General features: G+C 38.2%; 1 protein-coding gene across 1 annotated transcript in view; it reads right to left on the reverse strand.

Moving 5' to 3' along the window:
* The window catches only part of NMT2 (N-myristoyltransferase 2), a 36382-nt gene that overhangs the window by 9808 nt on the left and 3022 nt on the right, over positions 1-23552 (reverse strand). The window contains exons 2-9 of the mRNA XM_086858847.1: positions 17782-17917; positions 11440-11584; positions 6527-6645; positions 6339-6430; positions 6116-6232; positions 5406-5576; positions 4148-4256; positions 465-635 (exon numbers count right to left, since the gene is read on the reverse strand). Coding sequence (XP_086714973.1) covers positions 465-635; positions 4148-4256; positions 5406-5576; positions 6116-6232; positions 6339-6430; positions 6527-6645; positions 11440-11584; positions 17782-17917 — 1060 coding nt within the window. The remainder of the gene's footprint in view (positions 1-464; positions 636-4147; positions 4257-5405; positions 5577-6115; positions 6233-6338; positions 6431-6526; positions 6646-11439; positions 11585-17781; positions 17918-23552) is intronic.

Genomic DNA, 23552 nt, shown 5'->3' on the forward strand with positions numbered 1-23552 from the left:
TGTTAAAAAAGCATTTTGTAATGGTGTATGGCAGAAACATGTACACCTGGGAGAATGACAGTCAATTCAAAACAAATCATTATTATCATTATTTCAGTCACAGCCTCATTTTCCCTTTTTTCTAGAAAAGAAGGTTTGAAGACCACTCCTTAGTATCAAGTCATATCTCTGTAAAAAAGAATCAAGAAATTCAGGTGGAAAAGTTGACCTTAAAATAGGGTAGGTAGGGTTCTTGTCAAGATGTGGTATTTGGATATTTCTGAATTCTCCTTTAAGATACTCTATTATAAAATCACTACAGTTTATCACAGCCAAACTTTTTCTTATTAACAGAATGTAATACAAAGAACAAAGTTTGTAACACACTTATTTCATACTGCCTGCATTTCAAAAACTTGATGTTGATATGAACTACTGTCAGTGGCACTCACACACAGAGTCATATACGTTAGTGCATATTTTACCTCTACCACATAAGTGTCAATAATATGATCCCGAGGCAGGAACCAGTGGGCCACCTCTTCTTCATCCATCACAGGAGCAAGATTAAACTGTTTCAAGTAAGTATTGATTAACTCTTGTACTGCTTTAGTATCTTTTTGCTCCATTGGTCTCAAACCTGAAGTCTTTGTGGCCTTAGTGTAAAAGAAGAAAAATAAATGTTAAGATGTTGAAAGGAAAACTGCAAATACAGCAAAGGCTGAAAGTAGGTTGCAGAGTCACTTCACTTGTTATAATGCATTCACTATTAGCCTACTTTATCCCAGCCACCTAATTCATTATGCTATTTTACAAACGGCTTTCAATCAGAATTCCCTCTCTTCTAATTATTGAGACAGTCTGGGACACTTCAATCTTTTTACTTCATTATTGAATCAGCTTAATTTCTCCAGAGAAAGACATACCATCACCAACTGCCTACACTTTGTGCGATTTGTATTTTTTTTTTTTTTTAGGTCAATCTACTTCTTATCCTCTTCTAAACTACCTGGGGCCCAAGACACAGAAACAAAACAAAGAAACTTGAATATCAGAAGTTATCTCAAGACAAGAACACTGGCAATTCAAACTTATGGAAATTACAGTCAAGCTATACATCAATGTCAGCTGATTAAGTTTAATTAGAAATTATTTAACAAAAAAGATTCTACCTCTTTTTAGCACTTGTAAACTTGCTTTCTAACAACCTTCTATACAGGCACAACTGCTATTCTGTTAACAAGAAAGCTTCTCATAACTTACAGCTGCCTGAAATTAAAACCTATTTTAACAAATAAAGTTATTTTTCTGACTTCAAACATCAGAAAAGGAAAAAAATTACTTTCTAGTACTATGCAATTACTGTTTAAACAAGCGAAAGTGATTAAAGTGTTCTTCCCATCTTTTGCTAGCCTTCCTGGATATTTCCTTTAGGGGAGGCTAATGCTTGCTCTCTTCAGTGCTCATTTATTGTGCCTCATCGGTCTGAGCTACATACTTGGGCACGTACCACATTAATCATAGCAAAGTCGATTGCAAGAGCAGCCAGGTAGAGACTTGATTACTGGAAGCCTGAAATTAGTGTAGCTGATTATGATTTGCCCAAAAGGCATTATTCTGGGGGAGGTGTTTATTCATGTGCTCTGGGAGTCAGCAGACAGATGAGAAATCAAGGCACATTCTGCCACAGCTCGGGCCTGTGTATTTTATTTCATCCTTCACGCTTTTCTAGGCAGCCTGGGACTATGGTTTGACTCCACAACAGCACATCATCTTTATTTTTAAATGTCCTTATTCCAGAAGGGTGTACACTTGGCATACAGGAAGGATGGAGGAAAAGCAGCTGGGCTGGAAGATCTTTTTCCCCCCAGCAATGCTCAGAAGTGCCACCAGTAAGTGACTACCTGCAATCCCAGAGGTAAAGGAAAGTGTACAGAACTGTGCTAAAATTTGTTTCTCTGCTGGACTGGGCACATAATCATGCAACTGTCCAGCATCAGGATCTCAGCTGGTCAGGAAAAGAACAACAGAGACAAACATACTCCTGTCTTGACTCTAAGCACAGACAAACCTTACTTTTTCCAGGAAACTCCTTGCTCAAGAGATTAAACACTTAGAAAAAGGACACTTTTATTTTTTGGATCTATAGGAACATGCACAACCTTCAGGGATGGTGATATTTATTAATTACAGTATTTATTACACCTGAAAACCTTTTTAATTCAGGCTGTTCAAGTGATTAGGAATGATTAATTCTCTTAAAGGGAGATGAGCTCCTAGTGGCAATGATATTCCAAGGACACTAAGAAAAGAGGTTAAAACATAAGAAACAGTGTTTGGTGCTGAGGGACACTATAGCATGGCCTGAATGGTCAAATCTGTTTGACAGTAGTGTTTATAACAGCCTGAAACTGAGGAAAAAGAGCCTCAACAGCACTTAATCCCTTTCTCGGAAAAAAAAAAAAAAGGCCTCCAAATAAACCCAAAGCACAAGACCTAAAGAGAAAAGATCAGAACAAAGATTAAATCTTTATTTTCCACTGAGAAGCTCCCAAATCCAAACTAAAAATAACAAAAATCCTGAGGTATGTGGACTCCTACATCACTTAATTTAAAAAGCTGATTTTGAAAGCATCTATCTTCTATTTGCACTTCTATGTACAGTGTATGTTTGCCTTAGCTATATTTTATGGATGAGATATGATATATTACTTACTTTCCATAATTTACCTCTCTGTTGAAACTGGGTTTTATGATGAAGGAAAATGATAAGGATACAACTCCTATTTCTAATGATTCTCTGTAGTTACACCTTTGGTACTACAATTAAGATTCTTACTCTTTAAACTATTCACTTCCTGCGTTGTTTCCATAAGCAATGTTCCTAGAGTTGCCACCAAAACCTACACTTGAAATTGTATCTTGCACTCTTCAGACTGTTAAAAATGTCTTCAAGATTTGAAGGAAGCTATATTTAGCTGTCCAAGATTAAAACCCAATTAATTTGGTTATTAATTCTTCAGCTCTGCAAACTGCTACCCTGCACACAAGGGAGAAGCTGAATGTGCAGGCACAGGTGGCACCAGGCAGAGAAGGAAACGAGGCTCTCTGACAGCAGCAGGAGTACAGATCAAGGCATGGCATCATGTGCTTTATTCCAAGGGCTGTTCAGCCTACTGCTCAAATATCTGAGCAGTAAGAGAATATGCAGCATCATGTTAAACATAGCAACTGACACAATTCTCCAAAATCAGATAAATCATTATAAAGTACTGTGAGTGAGGAAAAAAAGTGTCGTTTTTAACCAAAATAAAGTGTTTGTTTAAATAAAGAGAGGTTTACTGATAATGTACAGGTAAGGGATACTCTGCAATCCCTCCAAAAAAGGTAGCTTTTACAAGAAAATAAATTGTTTTCAGCCATAAACTCACACTAAATTCCCATAAACTCACACTAAATTCTACAGGCTATTAATTACAGCAATGAGATTTTTTAACAGTACATGGTATTTACAGTGACTTGCCCAATCACAGAAGTGCTCCCTAAGGCTTTTTGCAAGCTTAACGATTAGCTGCAAACACAAGAAAAAGAAAGTATTAACTAAACTAGCTATGCCAGAACACTTGTTTTTTACTAGACCATGCAAACTAACAGTGCACAACATACTGAAGTGGCTTTTACTCAGCCTGCTCAATGCAGAAAAACAGCACTCTCTGACAGTACAGAAAAAAATGTGAATTAGAGTGGAATCAACAATATGATTGTATTCAGCCAAGTTGCTGACGGACTTCTTTGAGAATTGTAAGACATGAAATGTTGATTTTCTATTCCAGTAATCTCTTATCAGATTAAACATACCAAGAATAGTCTTATGAATCTTCAACTCAATCCCATGTGTTTGTGAAGTCAAGCTTTCTGGGCTTTCTTTCCTTTGTTTAAGGGTTTTAGGTCAAAATTTGTATTTTCTCCATAGAGATCCAGATTTCCAGCAATAGTCTTTTCTGTTTTGTATAGCCCTTAAGGTCTTTTTCATCAACCAGAGATTATTTTTTTAATGTCCTGCATGCACTGCCTTTACACAGAAAAGCCTGTGCTGTCAGAGACAGATGGAAGGTTATTTTGGGCCTCACAATAACTGTGGGGATTCTCTAGAAGTCATACTGCTTACATCAGGAAGTCTGTAGAGCTTCATTGTTCTTTGTAGAGTCATGTTTCTACTCAAATGTGAAAATTTCACCTCCACCAATTTTCTGGGATTTAGTGATCGATGCCAATACCTAAAATACAACCAAATAATGAATTTAAATAGTATTTTAAGTGTCAGTGTCACTTGTATCCATTGACCTGCTTTCTTGCTTGTTCTTTTTCTGCTCTCCAAATCTCTAAGCAAGCCTGTACTACATCTACAAGACTGATTAACAAAAAAAAAAAAAAATTAAGGAAAAGCTATAGCCAAGTAATAGGTTTTAAACAAGCCTGCTATCACAGTATTTTCAATCTAAGCAAATGCTTTTTGATACAGAATGAATAAGTACAGGGCTAAACATTTTTGCATTTGTCATAGCCCTGAAAAACTCACCATACATACATAATAACATTTAATTTCTGGTGCAGACAGGACCCTCTGCTCATGTCTAAGCATTATTTTTGAAGGTGGTCTCCCTTTCTTGGGAGGTCATTGTGCAACAGAGCACCTCTGGTTGTTCTAACACAGCATAGCTATACCCTCCCCCCCCAATCATTCCTTCCAGAAATTTGGTGTTGATAGGTACAAAACAACTTCAAATCAAAAGGTACTGTGTCCTCCGGAAGTCTAAACAGCTGGACTAAAAGTGCAGAAACTGAACTTTTCCTAGTAAAAATAAAATCCATTCCAAGCAAATTGAATTATATTTGACTGTAACTCTTCTCACATGGTAGTGTTCCTATATTTATCAAATGCCAATAAAGTCCTCCTTTCTCCAGTAAAGATGAAAGTATCTCAAGAAAGTAAATCACACAATTACCAGAAATGCTCTGCCATCTCTGGCAAGCAACCAGGTTAACAGGGAAGTGTCCCAGCAGGGACACAGGCCACTTGAAAAACACAGGTATACAATGTTGTCATTGCTAGCATGGATACCACCAGAAAGTCAACTGAAACATCTGTTAGTCTATTTAAAGTATGCTAAACCAACCACAAATTCAATTTTAGTCTGAGAAGCTGTTTTATCTGAGGCACTGGGAGGGAAGGGGGAAAAAACCCGCAACACCAAAAAATCCAACACTGACAAACACTCAGGCCTTCAGGTTAGTCAAGGCCACAATATTTAATACCTTTGAATTTCATGCTTTTACTGTTTTTAGACAATATTAAAAAAAATTTAAATTTTCTTAAAAATAACTGTTGTAAGAACCAATATTATTAAGAACATCACCTAGGTTACCTGCAAGTGGCCACAGGTTTGGGAAGTACCACTCCAGCAGTGTAAACAGCCTGAAAAATTCCTTCCAAGTTTACTCTTCTGGTTATTTCCCGAATCAGTACAGGTGCCACCCGTTTAGATCTCAGTTTCTTATGGACACACAGAAAATTGATTTCTACCATTTTCTTCACACTGAAAAGACATTAAGTAGTGGAAAAATTAAAGAGAGTTGCACATTACATATTTCCATTTTTGTAATTAGTTTTCCATACTGTGACAGAAGAATTTGAAGTAAAATAAACTTGCCTGTGACAAAGCACATCTGCAAGGAACACTGATCTATGACACTGTGACTGCAATGACAAACTGTGCAATATGCAAGCTATCTCTAAGGGGTTTCAATAGTCCTTTATTAGAGCTCTATCAAGACTTAACTGACTGCTTTACTTTAAGAGGCAGTATAGCATCCAAGCAATGCTATGTGGTGTCACAATGCTTTATGTTTGTCAGTATAAGAAGCCCAGCTGATCAACTATAAATGCTTTTAAGCAGGGTCATAAAACTGTATGGTATTATCTGTATTGTCCATCGCTAATAAAATTCCTTAAATAAATATTGGTGCTCTTCACCTCGTTCTCTCTTTTTAAGTTCTCTATAGCAATGGATACCAGTTTAAGGTTTGTTTTGTGGCATTATTCTTTTACAAACTGAAAAGTACTGGTGCATTTTACCTTTCATAAATACGAATATTTGCAGGGATGGCACTTATGAATCCTACCAGTTTTTTGTTTGAAGACACTCTAACCCCACAGTGCCACTGCGGTAACCAGCCTGGAGGACGTAATGCCCTAGAATTGATGACAGAAATAATTACAAATTACTGCCTAAGAAGATGTAATAAAAACACCCTCCACTGCACTCCAGCCAGAACAGAATGTGGAACTCACTACTCACCACAGAAGAAATTCAGGTGAATAATCAAACCTAAACATATTATCATCATCTTCTACATAATTCTCATTTAATAGTGTGTATAACTCCTTCAGCTGAAAACACACAGAAAAAAATCCAAATACTTATCCACATATCAATCAGAAAAAAATTGAATTATTTTAGATATATATAAAAATTGTTCTACTTACAACTTCAGCATTGCTAAGATCCAGTGTGTCCCACATAAAACCTTGTGGCAAAGAATATGGCTCTAGGCGGACATTGTCCTTATCTGGTTCAATTGCACCATGTGAAGTTATAACTTCATCTTTTGAGTGAGAAGGAGGGGGAAAAAAAAACAAAAACAAAAGAAAAATCTGTTACATTGCTAGCTTTCCTGATAGTCCTGTGAACTGCATTTAATTCACATCATGTACTTCCTCATAATTATGTGAATGGAACAAGAAGCTTTTAAAAAATGCTGAAAAAATTAGTATTAGTAGTTTACACTACTTCTCATTCTCATAGACCACATTCAGACTAATGACTGTCTCATCATAATATTTCTAGATATGCACAGAACCACTCTATCTCAACTGATTTCCTGCATTTCATAACACAAGAGACAACAACTTATCAGCACACGCACAGCATTTAAACAGCCATGAGATCCACAGCCTCATCATGAGACCATGTACTCACAGCTAAAAAGCTATGGCTCAGATTCTGTTTACCACTGACTTGAACAGACCTGAACTCAACAGGATTACTCAGAAGCAGTGACATAGCAAAGCCAGGGCATTTAAGAGATACTGGTGGTATGTGAAACGTGTTCCTAAAATCCTACTTGAAAACATGCTTTCTGCTCCTCCCTTACTTTACAGCTCCAGTCCTCAGTATACACCTATAAATTGCAGCTGTTCCTCTTCTAAGGAGCAGCACCTACTAAATCATAGAACCATTTAGATTGGAAAAAACCTTTAAGATCAGTCCAACCACTAACCTTACACTGCCAAGCCCACCACTAAATCATTCTCCTTGGCATCATATTTATCTATCTTTTCAATACCACCAGGGATGGTGACCCCACTACTTTCCTGGGGAGTCTCTTCTAATTCTCAACTATCCTTCAGTGAACAGATTTTTCCTAACATGCCATCTAAATCTCCCCTGACAGAGCTCCCCTTGAGGTTGTTTCCCCTTGTCCTATGACTTGTCAGCTGTGAGGCTGACTACCACCTGGCCACAGCCTCATTTCAGGTAATTGTAGAGAGTGATAAGGTCTCCACTGAGCCTCCTTTTCTCCAGGGTAAACAAGCCCAGCTCCCTCAGGCATTTGTTATCAGACTTGTGTTCTAGACCCTTTACCAGGTTTGTTGCCTTCTCTGGACTCAGTCCAGCACCTCAATGTCATTCCTGTAGCACTGTCCTTTAAGTCAGACCACACTGTAAAAGCTTTCGACCTTCTTGATTTTCTTCTGCATAACCTCAGCATCCTTGCAGTCCTCATGAGCTGCCTGCCTCTTCTTCAATAGCCATAAACTCATTTTCTTGCCTGAATCCCACTGGTGGTGCATCTCCTCATCCACCCTTGGGCCTCTCTTATGATCTCAGGAGTTCCTGGTAAGCCTTGACCAAATCAGTTGGGCAGTGAAATGTCCCTTGACCATAACAGGAGATCCTGCACAGTAAACGTGGGAGTGACACTGACTGTATCAAGATCATCATTTGCCTGAACAACATGGGGAACAAGGGATAATCACTTATTCCCTAATAATCAGCTACTCCCTGAAAGCCGTGGAACACCATTTACCTGAACACATTTCGTGCCAAAGTGAAATGGTAAAATTGTTACTGGACGGGATTTTTTAAAATTTTTTTTTCCCCAAAAAGCAGTTACCAATGTGGGTTATGGCCATGATGGAAACTTAGGGATGACTAAAGCAAATTATCTTGCAATCCTATGAAGAGTGGTCCTAAGTGAGGCCCTTTACAGTGCCCTGGACCACAGTGGGCTGCATCAGCTCCTCTCTCTGAGAGGGATATCTCTTGGAGCTTGCAAACCCTCAAGTCTGTGATATTCTAAAGACTTGCTGAGGATGAGACCTATGCTGAGCCCCTCCACTCCTCAAGGCTCAACCCTTGCCTGCTGAGAAATGCAAGGGACTTAATGTATGTCACTGGGCTCACGGGGAATTTTTAACAGGAACCTTTGAATGTGGAAGTGTATAAACAACTCTGCACCGGTGTGCATGTGTGTGAGTTGAGTATAGTAGGAATGCTGCTATCTAAAATCTGTAATTAAATTACTCTTGTAGTAAATCCTATTGAATCACTTCATAAATGTTGAATTAATGATTAAGTACTTCTAAACTCTTCTGTACCCTTTTATTTTTGCACCTGTATCCTTGGCACCCTGGCTCTCCCTGCATCCCCACTTTCCATGTAAATAATTTTAAAGTGCTGCTAATTCTGCTTTGCTATGTGTGCCTCATCTATGTAGTAAGTAATAGAGAGACCCTTTCCATCAAAGTCTCTTAAGCTGCACTTCCACAAACATACATTTAAGCCTGCTTGTTGCAATTATCTTTGATGATGATTCTTGAGGTGGCCCAAACCACTCATTCACAACAGTTTGAGCCAAACCACTCATTCACAACAGTTTGAGCCAAAGTTCTGCCACGCTGGTCTTCGTCCCCACTGGCTCATCCTTTGGCACATGGAGACAGCCTATTCTTGCATCTTTAAGTCTTCATTCTGAAAACACTTCCAGTCCTCCTGTACATCTTTGCCCTCCAGGACTGTCTCCCAAGGGACTACGTCAACCAGTCTCTTAAACAGATCAAAGTCATCCCTCCAGTTCTGCTGATCCCCTCCTTAGTTCTCTAAGAATCAAAAATTTTATAATGACTGGGCCCAAGATGGCCTCCAACCAGGACATCACTCACAAGTCCTTACTTTTCACTAACAACAGGTCCAGCAGAACACCTTCCTAGTTGGCTCACTCACCAACTTTGTCAGGAAGTTCTCTTCCACACACTCCAGGAACCTCCTAGACTGTCTCCTCCCAGCTGTTCTGTATTTCCAGCAGACACTTGGTATGTTGAAATCCCTATGAGAACAACAGCTAGCAATTGTGAGACTTCTGCTGGACGTTTACAGAATATTTCATCTGGCTCCTCATCCTGTTTGGGAGGTCTAGAACTGATTCACACCATGATACCTGCCCTGTTGACCTTCCCCCTGATCCTTACCCATAAACACTCAACTGTATTATCAGCATCATCAAACTGGACAGTCAAACGTTCCTTTGAGTATTAATTTTTCCAAATGATGCACAATCCTGACTAACAGTTATGGCCTGCCATCCAGTTTGTAAGGTCATAATTATTACCATCTTTAAGCAAACTCTGGAAGGTACCAACAGCCCAAATATTACTGCCACTACATGGCAGGTCTGGCATAACTAATAGTGATAATAATTTTAACCTGAAGGCTGGAGGATTCTGAAGTAAATTTAATGCAAAGATCCCTACAACATTTTCTTGAATTGAGAGATTATTTTTTCCACCTAAACATATAACGTAAATCAACTAGTGATCACTTCCCAATCTGTTCATTCATCAGATAAAAAAAAAAAAACACCTTAAAAAGAAATCTATGAGATCAACAAAACCTCACTGACCAATATTTGTAACTGTAACTAACCCCACTGTATGGACCTTTTACAACTGAAAAGTGACAGATTTTCCTCTCTAAGTGCTGTAAAATACATTGATTAGTCTGAACTGAACTCCTGGCACCACTGCAGAGACACCAGAACTATCTCTGGAAAAGCTTGATTATGGCCAGAGCATTCTTTGATTTACACTTCAACTTATTTTGGCTAGGGTCTTTCTCCATTTAGGCTGGATTGCTGGTGACAATTACTACCATTACTTTATGCAGGTAACTTGATAGAGTTTGTACAGAGAAAAGCCATGGCAGGTCAATTCAGTGCAGTCCAGGGGAAAATATTGTATCTAGGGACTCTGCTCTGGACTTATCTATGCAAGAAAAGTCAGGAAAAAATGAGATTGCTGTGGATTAAGCTATAGCCATGGATTAATGTCAAATGCTGCCTGTGGAGAGAGTGAGCAGAGTGCTCCTGTGCTTTAGACTCTATCTTATTTCTGCTCATTCTACACCAGTCTCCAGTGCAATGAGAGAAACCTGCAGGACAGAGCAGCACCAGCTACTGTGCTGAGAACGTTTTACTTGTGGGGCCTCCATGTTCACACTGAAAAGCTAAAACTGCTTAACTTGAAGATAATGAAATCAGAAAAAGAAGGTTCAGAAAGCAATGCAGAAAACAAAAGACAGTCAGCAATTAATTTCTCCAACAACAAGAAGTTTTACCAACTGTGTAATCTGGGATCAGATCAGTATGAAAAATAACTTGTCAGATTCATTACAAATTTAAAGGCAAGGAGAGATCACCTCATCATCTCACTTGGAATCAAAAACAGAGAACAGAATCTGAGAAAGCATGTCTTCAAGGTAGTGGACATTGTGGAGAAGGACATGAACAAGCAGCAGAGGAAGAGTCTGTGTATCAGACAAGTGCCATTATCCACTTAAAGCTGTATGAAAACAGTGCAGCCTATGGCAGGAGAGTAATTTCTGTGATAACAAATCCATCTATTGAAAAAAAAACTTAAGGAAATATAAATAAACAAACAAAACAAATAATAATTAAAAGAATTAAAGTCTACTCTTTGTCACTACTTAGGGGGTCTTACTTCTCCTAAAGTGGAAAAGACTTCCATGTTCTATTGTTCAAGATTTCAGACCTAAAATACACAAAAGAATGCTATTTCAATAGCATTTCCCATTTTTACACAGGACATCAGAATGACACTTATTAACACTGTATATTATCTATGGGGAAGACAAGTACTTCCCTAGAAAACATCAAAAATTCCACATAAACTAAATGAATGATTAAGGATCCCTACCACACACAGTCCAGCTTTATACCCATTTTAGAGAACATGCCACAGAGCTCTTTATGCATGCACATGCACAACACCTCTTTAGTGATCATGTGACAGGTGTTTGATACAAATCCAGTTTAACTTACTAAGCTTAGGTACAGGTTGTGTATCCCAAAACTGGTATTTACGTTTGGTAGCCTCATCAATATTCTTTGCTGGGCCTTGGCATGCAGAAAGCAGCTCCATTGCTCTCTGGATGTCTTGAAGCTTCTGCATTGGAATGGCTGGATTCTGCACACATAGACAAACAGAACAGGAGGCTTATTGAATACATTTACTCTGGGAATAGTTGTACAAACATATTAGTTTATTTTACTATTCTTACAGGTACTCTTCTCATCATAGTGAGTTTAGGTACAATGTTTGTAGACAGAAGATGGAAAAAAGTTGGGTTGGTAACAGGCAAGCAACTACACAAAATACTTGTCAGTAGCACTTGCATTTACCCAAGAAACATCAACATTTTTAACACAAATACAGCAGCATTAAGGTAATAAACACTTCTTATATTCCCTGTTCCCCTGGTAAAACACAAAAAAATCCCCCAAAAAGGGTCAGTTTAGGTATTTAAAAATAAAGGTACCATCAGTACACATGGAGTTGTTTGAAGTTCTACTTTACACATACAATATAAAATAATATTTAAATTCACTTTGGTTCAGTAGTGCCTGAAGATACACTGATGTGCTACGAATACCTGCTTTTTAACCTTAGTTATATTGACTTGTATTTTCTGGCAATTATTAGAGCAGATAATACCCTTCTGTATCATACAAGTAGGAGTTAACCACCTTGCTGCTAATGTCAATTGTGCCAACACTGACAGCTAAAGACAATTTTAATTGAAGCAGACAAACATAAAATAAACTCATTTTCCACTTGAAAGCTGAAAAATCTTTATAGGAAAGTTATTTTAAAAACATAAACCTAAGCATTTCTAAATTAAGCTGTTAAACCCTCACTTTTGATCACTCTGAGTAAATGTAACAGGAATGAGAATTTTTCTTGCAAAGGACAGTACAGAGGAATAATACTAACAGGCCTCTAAATCTAAAGAGATTTTCCCCTCTCTCTTTTTAAATCTCTTTGTTTTGTTATGTTCCTAGTGCTAAGTCCTGTTCTGAGGCATATCAACAGCATGCTTGTGCTCAGGTTTCCCCAGAATGCAGTGCAATAATGCATCTGAAAGAACAGTCTCAAATGTACTGGAAAATTTTAAGCAGTTCTGCACAGATATTTCAAGCCAGACTGTTGTTTTATTTTTTTTTACTGAATAGCAATGGACTACTATTTCCATATTTCACTTTCTTTCTAGGATTCAGGTGTTGAAAAACCATCATAAAATAAATGTAATAATGATGGTAAAGCTTAATTTGGGTGATCAGCCTCTGGTATCCTCAGTCACAAAAGGAGCGGAAGTGCCTGGAGCTCAAGTAGCCCTTCATTTACTATTTATAATAAACACTTTTATTATCTAAATTAATGAAAAAAAATGCCTAATGTTTAAGTACTGCAAATTTCACCTGTAAGGTTCTTTAGACACCTGTCAACTGAGTAACTGTGAATTAATATGTTTACACACTTTAGAGCAACACTAACAGTAGGCCTAAAAAAACTACTTATTTCTAGATCAAGATAAACAGAGACATAAATTACTAATGCCACTACATAAATTCTGAAATCTTATCGGTACATTATTATATCATACATAAATGCTGACACACTGTAGTTTATCCTGTATATTTGTTTAAAGTCTATAATATGTCTTCTCCATTAAAAAAGCAGAAAATCTAAAAAAATCCAACAAAACAGTTCCTAAGAAAGACCTTACTAGCATAATAGTAAGAAGTTAATGTTCAGGTACTAGGTAGACCATGGCTAGGGACATCAGGAAGAATCCCCTTTGGTTCCAAAACATTCAGAGATCGGCCTGACTAAGAAGTTTACGTTCAACACTTTTTGTTTTCCTTTAACAGAAAGCAAGGAAAACCTACACAGAACTTCACACGAATTAGCAAAACAAAAACCAGATCTTTTATTTCATTTCAGTTTAGGGCAAATATCTCTTCACAGCACAAGATGGCCCTGTCGTGCAACAGGGCTGAGGTACAAAATGTTGCTTTTGCCTCGGTTTTGTTGATGACCTTAGGCCTTCAATGTCCCTGTGCACTGTAGCAGTCTGAGAGAAAGTTAGCGACTGTTGAGCAAACTAATCATGCACAGGTCCCTGAAAACACACCAAATGCATGTAAGGATACTAAGGGAGCTGGCTGATGTAGTGCAACTAACATCTATTAAGTTTAAAATCTCAGCTGGTGGAAGTTTCCTCTAAATGGATAAAAGGAAATGTCGCACCCATTTTCAAGAATGCAAGGGGGAGGACTCAGTGGTCAATATTGTTTAATGATCTGGGACTTGACAAAGAGTACTTTCTCTGCAAGTGCACAGATAATACCTAGAAGAAGAATTTCTAGAACTGTTGATATGCTGAACCACAGAGCAGTTATTCAAAGCTACTCTGACAACCTGGAAACAGACACTTGATCAAGTTTGACAAATGCAAATACAAAGTCTTCCACCTGGGATAGAAAAAGCCCATTCAAAGGCAGAGGGCAGCATGGACTGGCCAGGAAGCAGCTTGCATAAAAGAACTTGGAGGTCCAGGTGGGCAGAGAGCTGGACATAAGGCAGCAGATTGATGGCCAGCAAAGAACAGCTGCATACTAGCTAGTACCAGTAAGACTGACCAGGAAGTCTTCCTCTTTATCTGGTACCCCTGAGGGCACACCTTACAGTTTGGGATTCTCTATCACAAGGAGAACATTGACGGAGCGTTGCGAGTTCTCTGGAGGGCACCAAGATAAATGGTGGGCTGCGGCACATCACACACAAGGAGAAGACAAGAGACCTTGGTTTGTTCATTCTTAAGAAAAGAAGGTTGAGGGAGTAGGAGAAATCTTATTACTGCCTAATGGGAGGGTATAAAAAAAGCTGAGCCAAATCTTTTCAGAGGAACACAGTGATAGGACAAGAAACAAAGGACACAAGTTGCAAACCAGCAAAATCCATTTAGATATGAGGAATTACTATTTGTTCTAACCAAAAACTGTAGTCAAACACTGGAATAAGTTACCAACAAAGATCATGGAGTCTCCATCCTTGGAGTCCAAACACCCTGATCTAGGCCTGAGCAACCTGATCTAGCTGGACCTGCTCTAAGCAGCAGGTTGGTTAAAAAACCTTCAGATATCCCTTCCAATCTATTATTCTGTGACTAGGTTGTGTAGGCCACTAGTGACTATGATAATGACTGATGAGACTGCAGATATGGCAAGCTTTCTTTTTGTCAGTGTGACAGCTTACATCACTGGAACTTGTAATAGGGAAAGATGGAAATCTTGTGAGACGGGCAGTGAAGTGTCCTCAAGGTCACTGTAAGCACACAATGCTAACAATCATTTACTGCTATGATTACACTCACACCAGTGTTCAAAAGGTCTGTCACTACTATCACATATAAGGAAGGCAGAAGCCAAGGTTACTCACTGTTCTGCTTTACTCATCTCCAGACTGATACATCTCTTTACAAACTCACATGACCTCAAAAAAGTTTTTCAAAATAATTTTCAATGAGTTCAGGGGCCCCACTGAGTTCTACCTGATGATCTTGCATATATTCTCTTAGAGGTAAGGTGTGCAATGTCATTCCTGTCTAAAATATACTCTTTTCAACCAAGCGCAAACAAATACTAAAAGCCTGTTTTCTGTAATAAATTTCATATAGGACAAGAATACAAAATCTAAGTATTACTTGAGCAGCAGACAAAGTAAATATACTTTCCCACACTGATCCAGATCAGCAGTCTAAGATGCTTTCAAAAAATCCAAAACAAAATAGTTGTCTAAAACAGACCTGCAACACAGCAGAGAAGGCAAAATAACCCCCAGGCAATATTGATGCATTTGTGACTAAAGAAAAGTGAAAGCCATAAAAGAAGAGTAAAGTGGTTTTTCTGCCTAGATCTTGAAAGAAAGATTTATATAAGAACTTTTTCTTTATGCCAATAAAATATAAATTTTTTTTATATTTTTATATAAATTTATTTATATTTAATATAAATTATATATAATTTATTTATATTAATTTTTTTTATATTTTATCTTTTAACACTGCTAATGAACTTACTAAACTTGTGTCAGTAAAATAATCATGAACAGTGCCACTCTAAGTACACAACTTAGAACAAGGATAGGCTTCCACATTTGTACAACATATCACATCAGAGAAATAGTGTGCAAGACTGCAAGGTGCAAGACTAAAATCTTGCACACAAAAGCAAAAATAACATGAAGCAGCTTCATTTTAATGCAATTAGAGGCAACACATGGAACAATAAGCTTGGTCAGCAGAAGATCAAGGAATTCACAGGATACTATAGCAATTAACTATGCCTTTATGTTAACATAAAAATTTACTTCATGTCAATTGTAAGAGTATGAAGTTACTTGTATATCATTTGCCAACTGTCTTCCTGTATTATCACCTGTTTATGTGTAGCCTCTATATTTATATTGTATCCTGTATCCTTTATATTTATCCTGTATTATGATGTGTTTTAGAGAAAGGCAGTATAAAAACATGTAGCAAAGAAGTACTTCAGTGTTGGAATGTATGAAATTGAAGTTTCTGAGTTCCTCAGAGAGAGAAAGAAATGCAGAGATTAAATTAGAGCCTTTAGAGAAACTAAAATATATTAAGCTACAGACATGAAGTAGGAGTGTAAGTTTTAGTTTTAAGTAAGTAGAAATATAACTTAAGTGCCTTAAGAGACTGTATTAGCAACTAAAAAGCCCTAAAGTCTAGTTGAAAGTTCAGTAGTGTTACCTTTCACAAACATAACTTAGCTCCAGAAATAATGAAAACATAGTAAGAACATTGCTTGCATTTCTAGATAGAACAGATAGATCTAAGTATGTAAACAGATAGTACTCTATATGAAGTTTTTGGGTAAGAACTGACTACTTTTGCACGTTAGAATTAAGCTTAGATTAGTGTAGAAAGAATGTTTTAGAATCGTGTTTTTTAGCTGCTTAGATGACTTATGAATAAAATCCCCCAGTATTGGAGAGAAGAACAACAGAAGAAAGAAGGACAACAACAGGACAACAACAGAAGAACACAAAAGAAAGAAGAAAAAGGAAGCTGCTGCTGTGGCTGCTGCTGCTTCTGCTTGGAGGGAGCTGCTGCTGCTCAAAATATCAGGACTCTGTGCCAGAAAGCCTTTAGCACGGACTTTAGTACTCTGAACTCTTTGCCTTTGAGTCTGATGCATTCATACAATAAACAACTTTACAACAACCAACAACTGCTCTGGTCTCTTTGAAGACCCAAGACCCATGTAAAACTCGGCACTTAAGTATATATAATATGTACTCTCTACATATTATTAAGTGTCCCCTGTGCCAAATGTGCCCATTCAAAGCAATGAGGGTAACACGGAGAAGATCTAAAAGGACAACACAAAAATGTATCACTATGCTAATGAGCCAGAACACAATCATTTTTCCCTATAATTAGTTGGTAGCTCCAATGTACTTGAAAAATCTTATAGGACAGAGATTACTGTTGGTACAATGGTGTAAAATTCTCCACAATAATCAGATAAAGCGAATGTAACTACCTCAATATGCTCAGTGGTCCACAAACTTTCTTAGTTTTAAAAACTTTAGTTCTTGGACTCAGATTTCTCTTGGGATAAAAGCTGTATGCTAAAAAGCCACCACATCATGTTATTCATTGCTCATTCAGAACATGATAGACAAAAGCACACAAATAATGCTATTTTATCAGAAACTCCACAAGGACTGTACATTCCCCCAAGCAATTCTCCATTCTTAATTATAGTGGAGGCCTTTCTGACAGCAAAAATTTTTTTCAGCTGTATCTCCATGTGTGGGATTACTGTATTTTATGTACAATTACATGCTGCTTGCTTGCCCTAAAGAGACTGGTTAGCACAGCAGGCCCACCTTCCCTCCTGCTTCATGCTGCACAAGTGACCAAAACTGCAGTAAGCAAAGTTAGATGGTAGCTAAAAACTAAAAGCAATTCATCAAATAGGAAATCTATTTAAAGGCATTACCACTGCAGATTATGATTCTGTGCAACGAGGCTGTCACTAGCCCGAGTTCTAAGTGCTCAAAGAGAAAGACAAAACTCCTCCGCCTTTCTCACAGTACACTGTGGTGGTGATGACAGCTCTGAAAACACCAGGTCTTGGCTTGCTTCTCTCTGTTCAGGACAGGAACCATTTGTTTAATTTTCACACACTAAGGCAGAACTACCAACTCACTTTTACAACAAGCGACACACAAATTCAAATCAAATTAGAAAGCAAGCACAAATTAAAACAGAACCAGGCTCTCACTTTTGAAGGTTGTTGAATTTTAATCTCCTGGGAGTCAGATGCAGAATCTGATTTGGTGCCTCCAGAATTTGGTTTCTCCTTTTTTCTCTTCTGCTTCTTTTTCTTCTTCTTCGCGCCCAAATCCCCTCCAGGACTTCTGCCAGAGATTCAAAGAATGTGCAATGAGAAAAATCAGTACCACTGAGCCTCAAATTTAAAAGAAGTTAAATATGGAAAACCCAGCATTTTGATATGAAAAATCTAACAGCAGTTTGAATGTAAAGAAAAGGCAGCGGAAAGAAAGGAAGGAAGGGGGGAACTGAGAGCACTGATGAAAAACTTCCTGCAAGTGCTGGCTCATTTGTTTTATACTCTGACACCAGCAGAACTAGGCATTTTGACATACTCATGTCAAATTGTGACATTACACAGAAACCAGTGCTCTTCTCCAGTCTATTACCCAGCACAAACACAAAATGACCAAATTCAACAGTTTGGAGGAACACAAGAAAGTATGGGAACTGAGGAAAGTAACCTCCTTGGAAACTCAGCGACTATTAGTGCCCCAATACTTTTCCCCCTTTATGCTCAACCATCAGACACATTTGTATTTGAGAAGAATCCAGATGAAACTTTCTGTTTTCAGGAAATTTTGTTCCTAACTTAAGCCAAAATAAAACTCTTGCTGAAATCCCAGTAGGAGACAACATAAAACTAATCAAGCATTTGTGCTTTAAAACAATAAGCACAAGAGGGTCAACTTCGATTAAAAAGCCCCAGCAACAAAGTAAAAATTGCACTTGAGGATTCTGATACATTTTGACCATTGATAACGTAAGTTATTCTTAAAGGAGATTTTTATTTAACAGATAATGAAGATATAGAATCAAGATTAGATCAGAATTTGCGAAGTGTGGGATGTGTTGGCAACTCTCAGACAGAACAAAAATATAGAGGGTATGAGTTAACATGAAATTGTCTTCAAGAGGCTAATCTCTCAGCAAAACCATATGCACATAATGGAACTGAAGACAGATATCAAGAGTTTGGGGGGCTCGGATGTTTTTCATTGGAAAAAAGTCAATGCAACAAGCAGTTGTTTCTTTTAATCCTGGAGGGGGAAAAAGCCCAGGTATCATACCGACAAACAGAAAGAAAACTCAGAAGAAAATAACTAAAGTTATTATGACCAACGTATTTACAAGGGACACATTATTTGCTGCTGCATGCTCACTTTCAAGATTATAATGACCAGTCTTAGCATCTATACCATGTCTGAGCTGTTATTGTCAAGAAAACACCTTCCTCCAGTTGGGAGGCCCAAAGCCTGCAATTAACCAAACAATGCAACTAAGCAAAGACTGATTTTTCTGAGATCATTACTGTACTTTAGAATAGTCTGTGATGAAAGATCAATTTCAAGAAGTCCTTAACATTCACAGATACATTGAGTTATGCTCCCAGAAAGAAACTGTTGTAAATGCCACAGCCTCTGGAACAGGACCAAGTTGCTACTCAGTGAACAACAGTAGAGCAGACCAAACACACTGGAGACATAAGAGAGTTTGAAGCATTGCTAGAAGGTTGCAGAAATAAAAAATGGACTTGTATAAGTGATCAGGGAGAAAATCTGTTGCACAATAAGCATACTGCTGGATCACCTACATGATCCATGATGAATCACAACTTCATTGAATCACAGCACTTAAGTTGGAAACCACCTTTAAGATCATTGAGCATTAACCCAAGTCCACTACTAAACTATATCCCTCAGTGCCACATCTACACATGTTTTCAATACCCCCAAGGATGGTGACTCACCCACTTCCCTGGGGAGCCTTTACCACTACTCAACAACCCCTTTGGCGAAGAGATTTTTCATCACATCCAATCTTAATCTCCCCTGGTGCAAGTTGAGGTCATTTTCTCTTGTCCTGTCATTTGTTACCTGGGAGAAGAGGCTGACCCTCACTCAACTAAAACCTCCTTTCAGGCAGTTGTAGAGAGTAATAAGATCTCCCCTGAATCTCCTTTTCTCCAGGTTAAACTCCAGTTCCCTCAGGCATTCCTCACAGGAGTTACTTTCAGCCCCTTCACCAACTTTGCTGCCCTTCTCTGGACATGCTCCAGCATCAGTTTTGTGGCCAGTGAGGGGCTCAAAACTGAACCCAGGATTCAAGGTGTGGCTTCAGCAGTCCAAGTACAAGGGTACAATCACTGTCCCCATCCGGCTGGCCACTCTGTCTGATACAAGCCAGGATGCCACTGGCTTCCTTGGTCACCTGGGCAAAGTGTTGACTCATTTAAAATAATAAAATTTGAATCTATCTGAATACCTGTATACCGAGCTGACATTTTGTACAGAATTTAAATGCACAACAGACCCAAAAGCTTGGCAAGCGGTTATAAATACAAAACAGTAAAACTTCATGTGTGTATAAGACCTAGGACTTCACCACCTCTATCTGGCAAAACAGATAAAAATACCAGGGAAAGTGATTCCACCTTTGCTGAGATTCATTTAAGGAAGCATTTTTTACTTCCTGCAACTGTCCACAAGCTTCCATTTCCCTGTAACACCTCACATACATCAAACAAATGATGCTGCTGGGTCCCTGAGCTGGCTCCCAAGGGCTTGTGTGCTGAACATCAGGCTATTATTCAGAGTTTCAGCAAACACTGTTCTTGAACAGACACTCTCAGCAGGCACTGAGCCCAGCCCTGCACCCATGCAGCTCACTTCTCGTCTTTCAGGAGGATCCGGCATCACATACACCACAGGGGAATTCTGCTCACTAGGATTACCTGAGGGTCAATGTTTTATTTAATTTGGTGAAATAATGAACAATTGAACTAAAAAAAAACGTTTGGCAGCTATGGTGAAAAATCAGCTTTGCCAAGCTTTACTAATGTTACCCCAGTCAAACTGTACTTTTACCAGGACAATCACAGTTTGTTCTTTGACCAACTCAAGATCATTTTTATATAGAAATGTGTATTCTTCAGCTGGGAAAGAAGGAAGACAGAAGTGAATCGCTGTAAAATACATGTGGCATTTAAAACTACACTACTTGGCTTTGGTGTTTTCTGGTATTTTTTAATCTTCCAAAATCCCAGTCCTTGGTTTATGACCTTCAGGTTTAAATCTTTCACACGGTGTTGCAAAATAAATACTGGTATCTTTGTCTGACAGTTTATCCAGCCATTTCTGAGCAGTTATTTATGCACAGTCTCCTGCTTGGGCCAGTTTATTTTTTACTGTTACAGTCCACACAATGTAAAAAGAGGATTTAAATAGAGTTCTACTCATCCTACTATTTAGGCACGCCTGCAACCCAGATATTTGGCAGCAGGCAGCACACAGAAACTTCTCCTCAGTAAACATGTTTGTCCAACACAAGTTTCAACCAGAGATATCAAGCAAATCAGGGCAGAAGCAAAACTGAAACATATCAGGATTTTGTGTCCTTCTCATGCTCTGCCTTGAAAAGAACTGAAAGGGTCTAAAACTGGGAGTGAGAATGGCTGGGAAGGGAGGAACTTTGTTGCTCAACTTGTAGTAATTACACTGGAGTTGACAGCACAAAGGATATGTGAAGGTAACAAGATTGAAACCAAAGACTCCTATTAAAAGCTTTGCTCTGACACTCTTGTGTGCTGACTAAGATCTAAATTCTCCTCTGTCTGGTCAGATACACCTATATGCTGACATGCTGAATTATATCTCACACTTAGAAGCTGTGAGGAAAGAAGTTTCCCATTTTTATGATCTTTAAGCATGAAATCTCTTTTTCCAAACTACTCTGCACTTGTAAAGTGACACAGCTCTGAGCACAGGTCCCATGTAGGAAGCAGAAAACCAATACAGAACTCAGGGTGCTGCCACATCAAGCTGGCAGGTCAGGAAACACAACCTTTTCACGCATCAGACCAATACATCTGCCCCAGTCCACAACACATTATACAAAGAAAACCATTCAATGTTAGACTTTGGGAAGATTTTGACTGTATCAGTCTAGTGGAGACATGCTGATACCAGCAGAACTTTAATGACAGGAGGTCTGTGAGGTTCAGCTATATCTAAGTACAGGCATAGTCTAAGGTATTTTTAAATGCACCCACAATGACAATTTTGTCAGTTGGATGAATAAGAAAAAAGGTGAGGCCAGCATAGAAGTCACATGCAAATCAAAATTCAGTTGAGGCATAAGTAGGGTCCAAAGACCTTATTCTGCCCCAAAATGACTTAATCCTGTCCAGTAACAGGCTGTAGATAGGACTCCAAGACAGTCACTTAGGCCTACAGTTTTATGATTTTGTCTGCAAGTCACAAATGCAAGCCCATGATCCCACCCACATACCTTTCCACTTATGTACACACATCTGGTGTTTTGCATCGATGTGGGAAAAAAATACTTTTGCTTCTCCCTGCATTTGGTGTTTTGGTTGGTTGAGTTTTTTTAAACTGAAAAATGGGAATGAATACTTACTGCATTTGGGGAGAAGTGCAGCAAAGGTGGAGAAACTTACTTTATGAGGCTCAGAGCAAATCCATGAAAAGCTGAGATGGAAAAATCAGGAGGAGCATGACAATTGCCCTGTTCAGGTGGTCAAACTGTTTTGGTTCCCTTCGTTTATCTTTCTCACTGACTAATTATCACTATTATTTTAATTTCCTTTTTGAACACTAAATTCTGCTTTAGCAGAGACAACCTCTTGTAATATCAACATCTGTTTTAAGTTACGTGGAATGGTAATTTTGAGTTACCAATTTCTCAAATTTAAAACCAAACATGTACTTCAGATGTTTATTTTTAAACTGCAAAGGCCTGTGTGGGGTTCTTGCCTTCACAGTACTTCTCCCTCTATGAGTAAGTGAGGTTGCAAAGCTGTATTTCTGAAGATGTTACACAGATCTTTTTGATCACAAAAATCAGGTCTCATGTATATGGGCAAGATTTCAAAAATTTTTAAAGCAGTATTATTTATACTAGAGCTGTCCTTGTTTCATAAAGAAAATGGAGGTTTAGGTGCAAAGGGCTTTCTCATTGCTGTGAAAAACTACCATTAGTTAAGACGATACAGAAAGGTCTTGACCAGAAGTGTCTGTGCTCTTCAAATTCCACTTACTAACAAACTGCCATTACAAAGAATCTCTCTGCATGAAGATTTCATTTCTATACATTTCAATGCCTGAGAATGCAAGATGTTTAGAATGGAAACCTAGCAGCAATACCTTAAACCCTAACCCAAGAGATTTCCTCAGATCTTTCCTCTCATCCTCAGATGTTTCCTCTGCATCACCCTTCAAGTCCATAATCTGTACTCTGAGACATAAAACTCACCTGCTAAAACAGAGCACTGCTTCCACTACCTTAAAAATATTCGCTTATTTTTTAAATCTAGAAATAGTATTTGTTATGAAGTTGGCCTTTTTTAACAATAATCATAGGTGTATAATACAAAAACGTTCAAAGCAAATAATTTGTGAGGGCTGGGGGAGTTGTTTAAAGGTCATACCTTTTCCTCATCTGTTTACTAAATGTTTCATGCCCAAGGCCTTTCTGGCAAGGAGCGTAAGGAGTTATTTAGAATGTGAGAGACCTTATAAGGCTGGGCTTAGCAGGATGGATCCAGGTGCAACAAATACATTTTTTCCACATAAGACACTAACAAAGATATTTTGTAAACCACAGTTTATTACAATACAGAACAAATACAGCATAATGTGTCTAGCAGGAGCAAACTACAGAACAGGAAAACAGCAATGAGTCACACAACATACATAATCC

The sequence above is a fragment of the Cyanistes caeruleus genome, chromosome 1 (assembly GCF_971803275.1).
Source record: "Cyanistes caeruleus chromosome 1, bCyaCae1.hap1.1, whole genome shotgun sequence".
NCBI lineage: Eukaryota > Metazoa > Chordata > Aves > Passeriformes > Paridae > Cyanistes > Cyanistes caeruleus.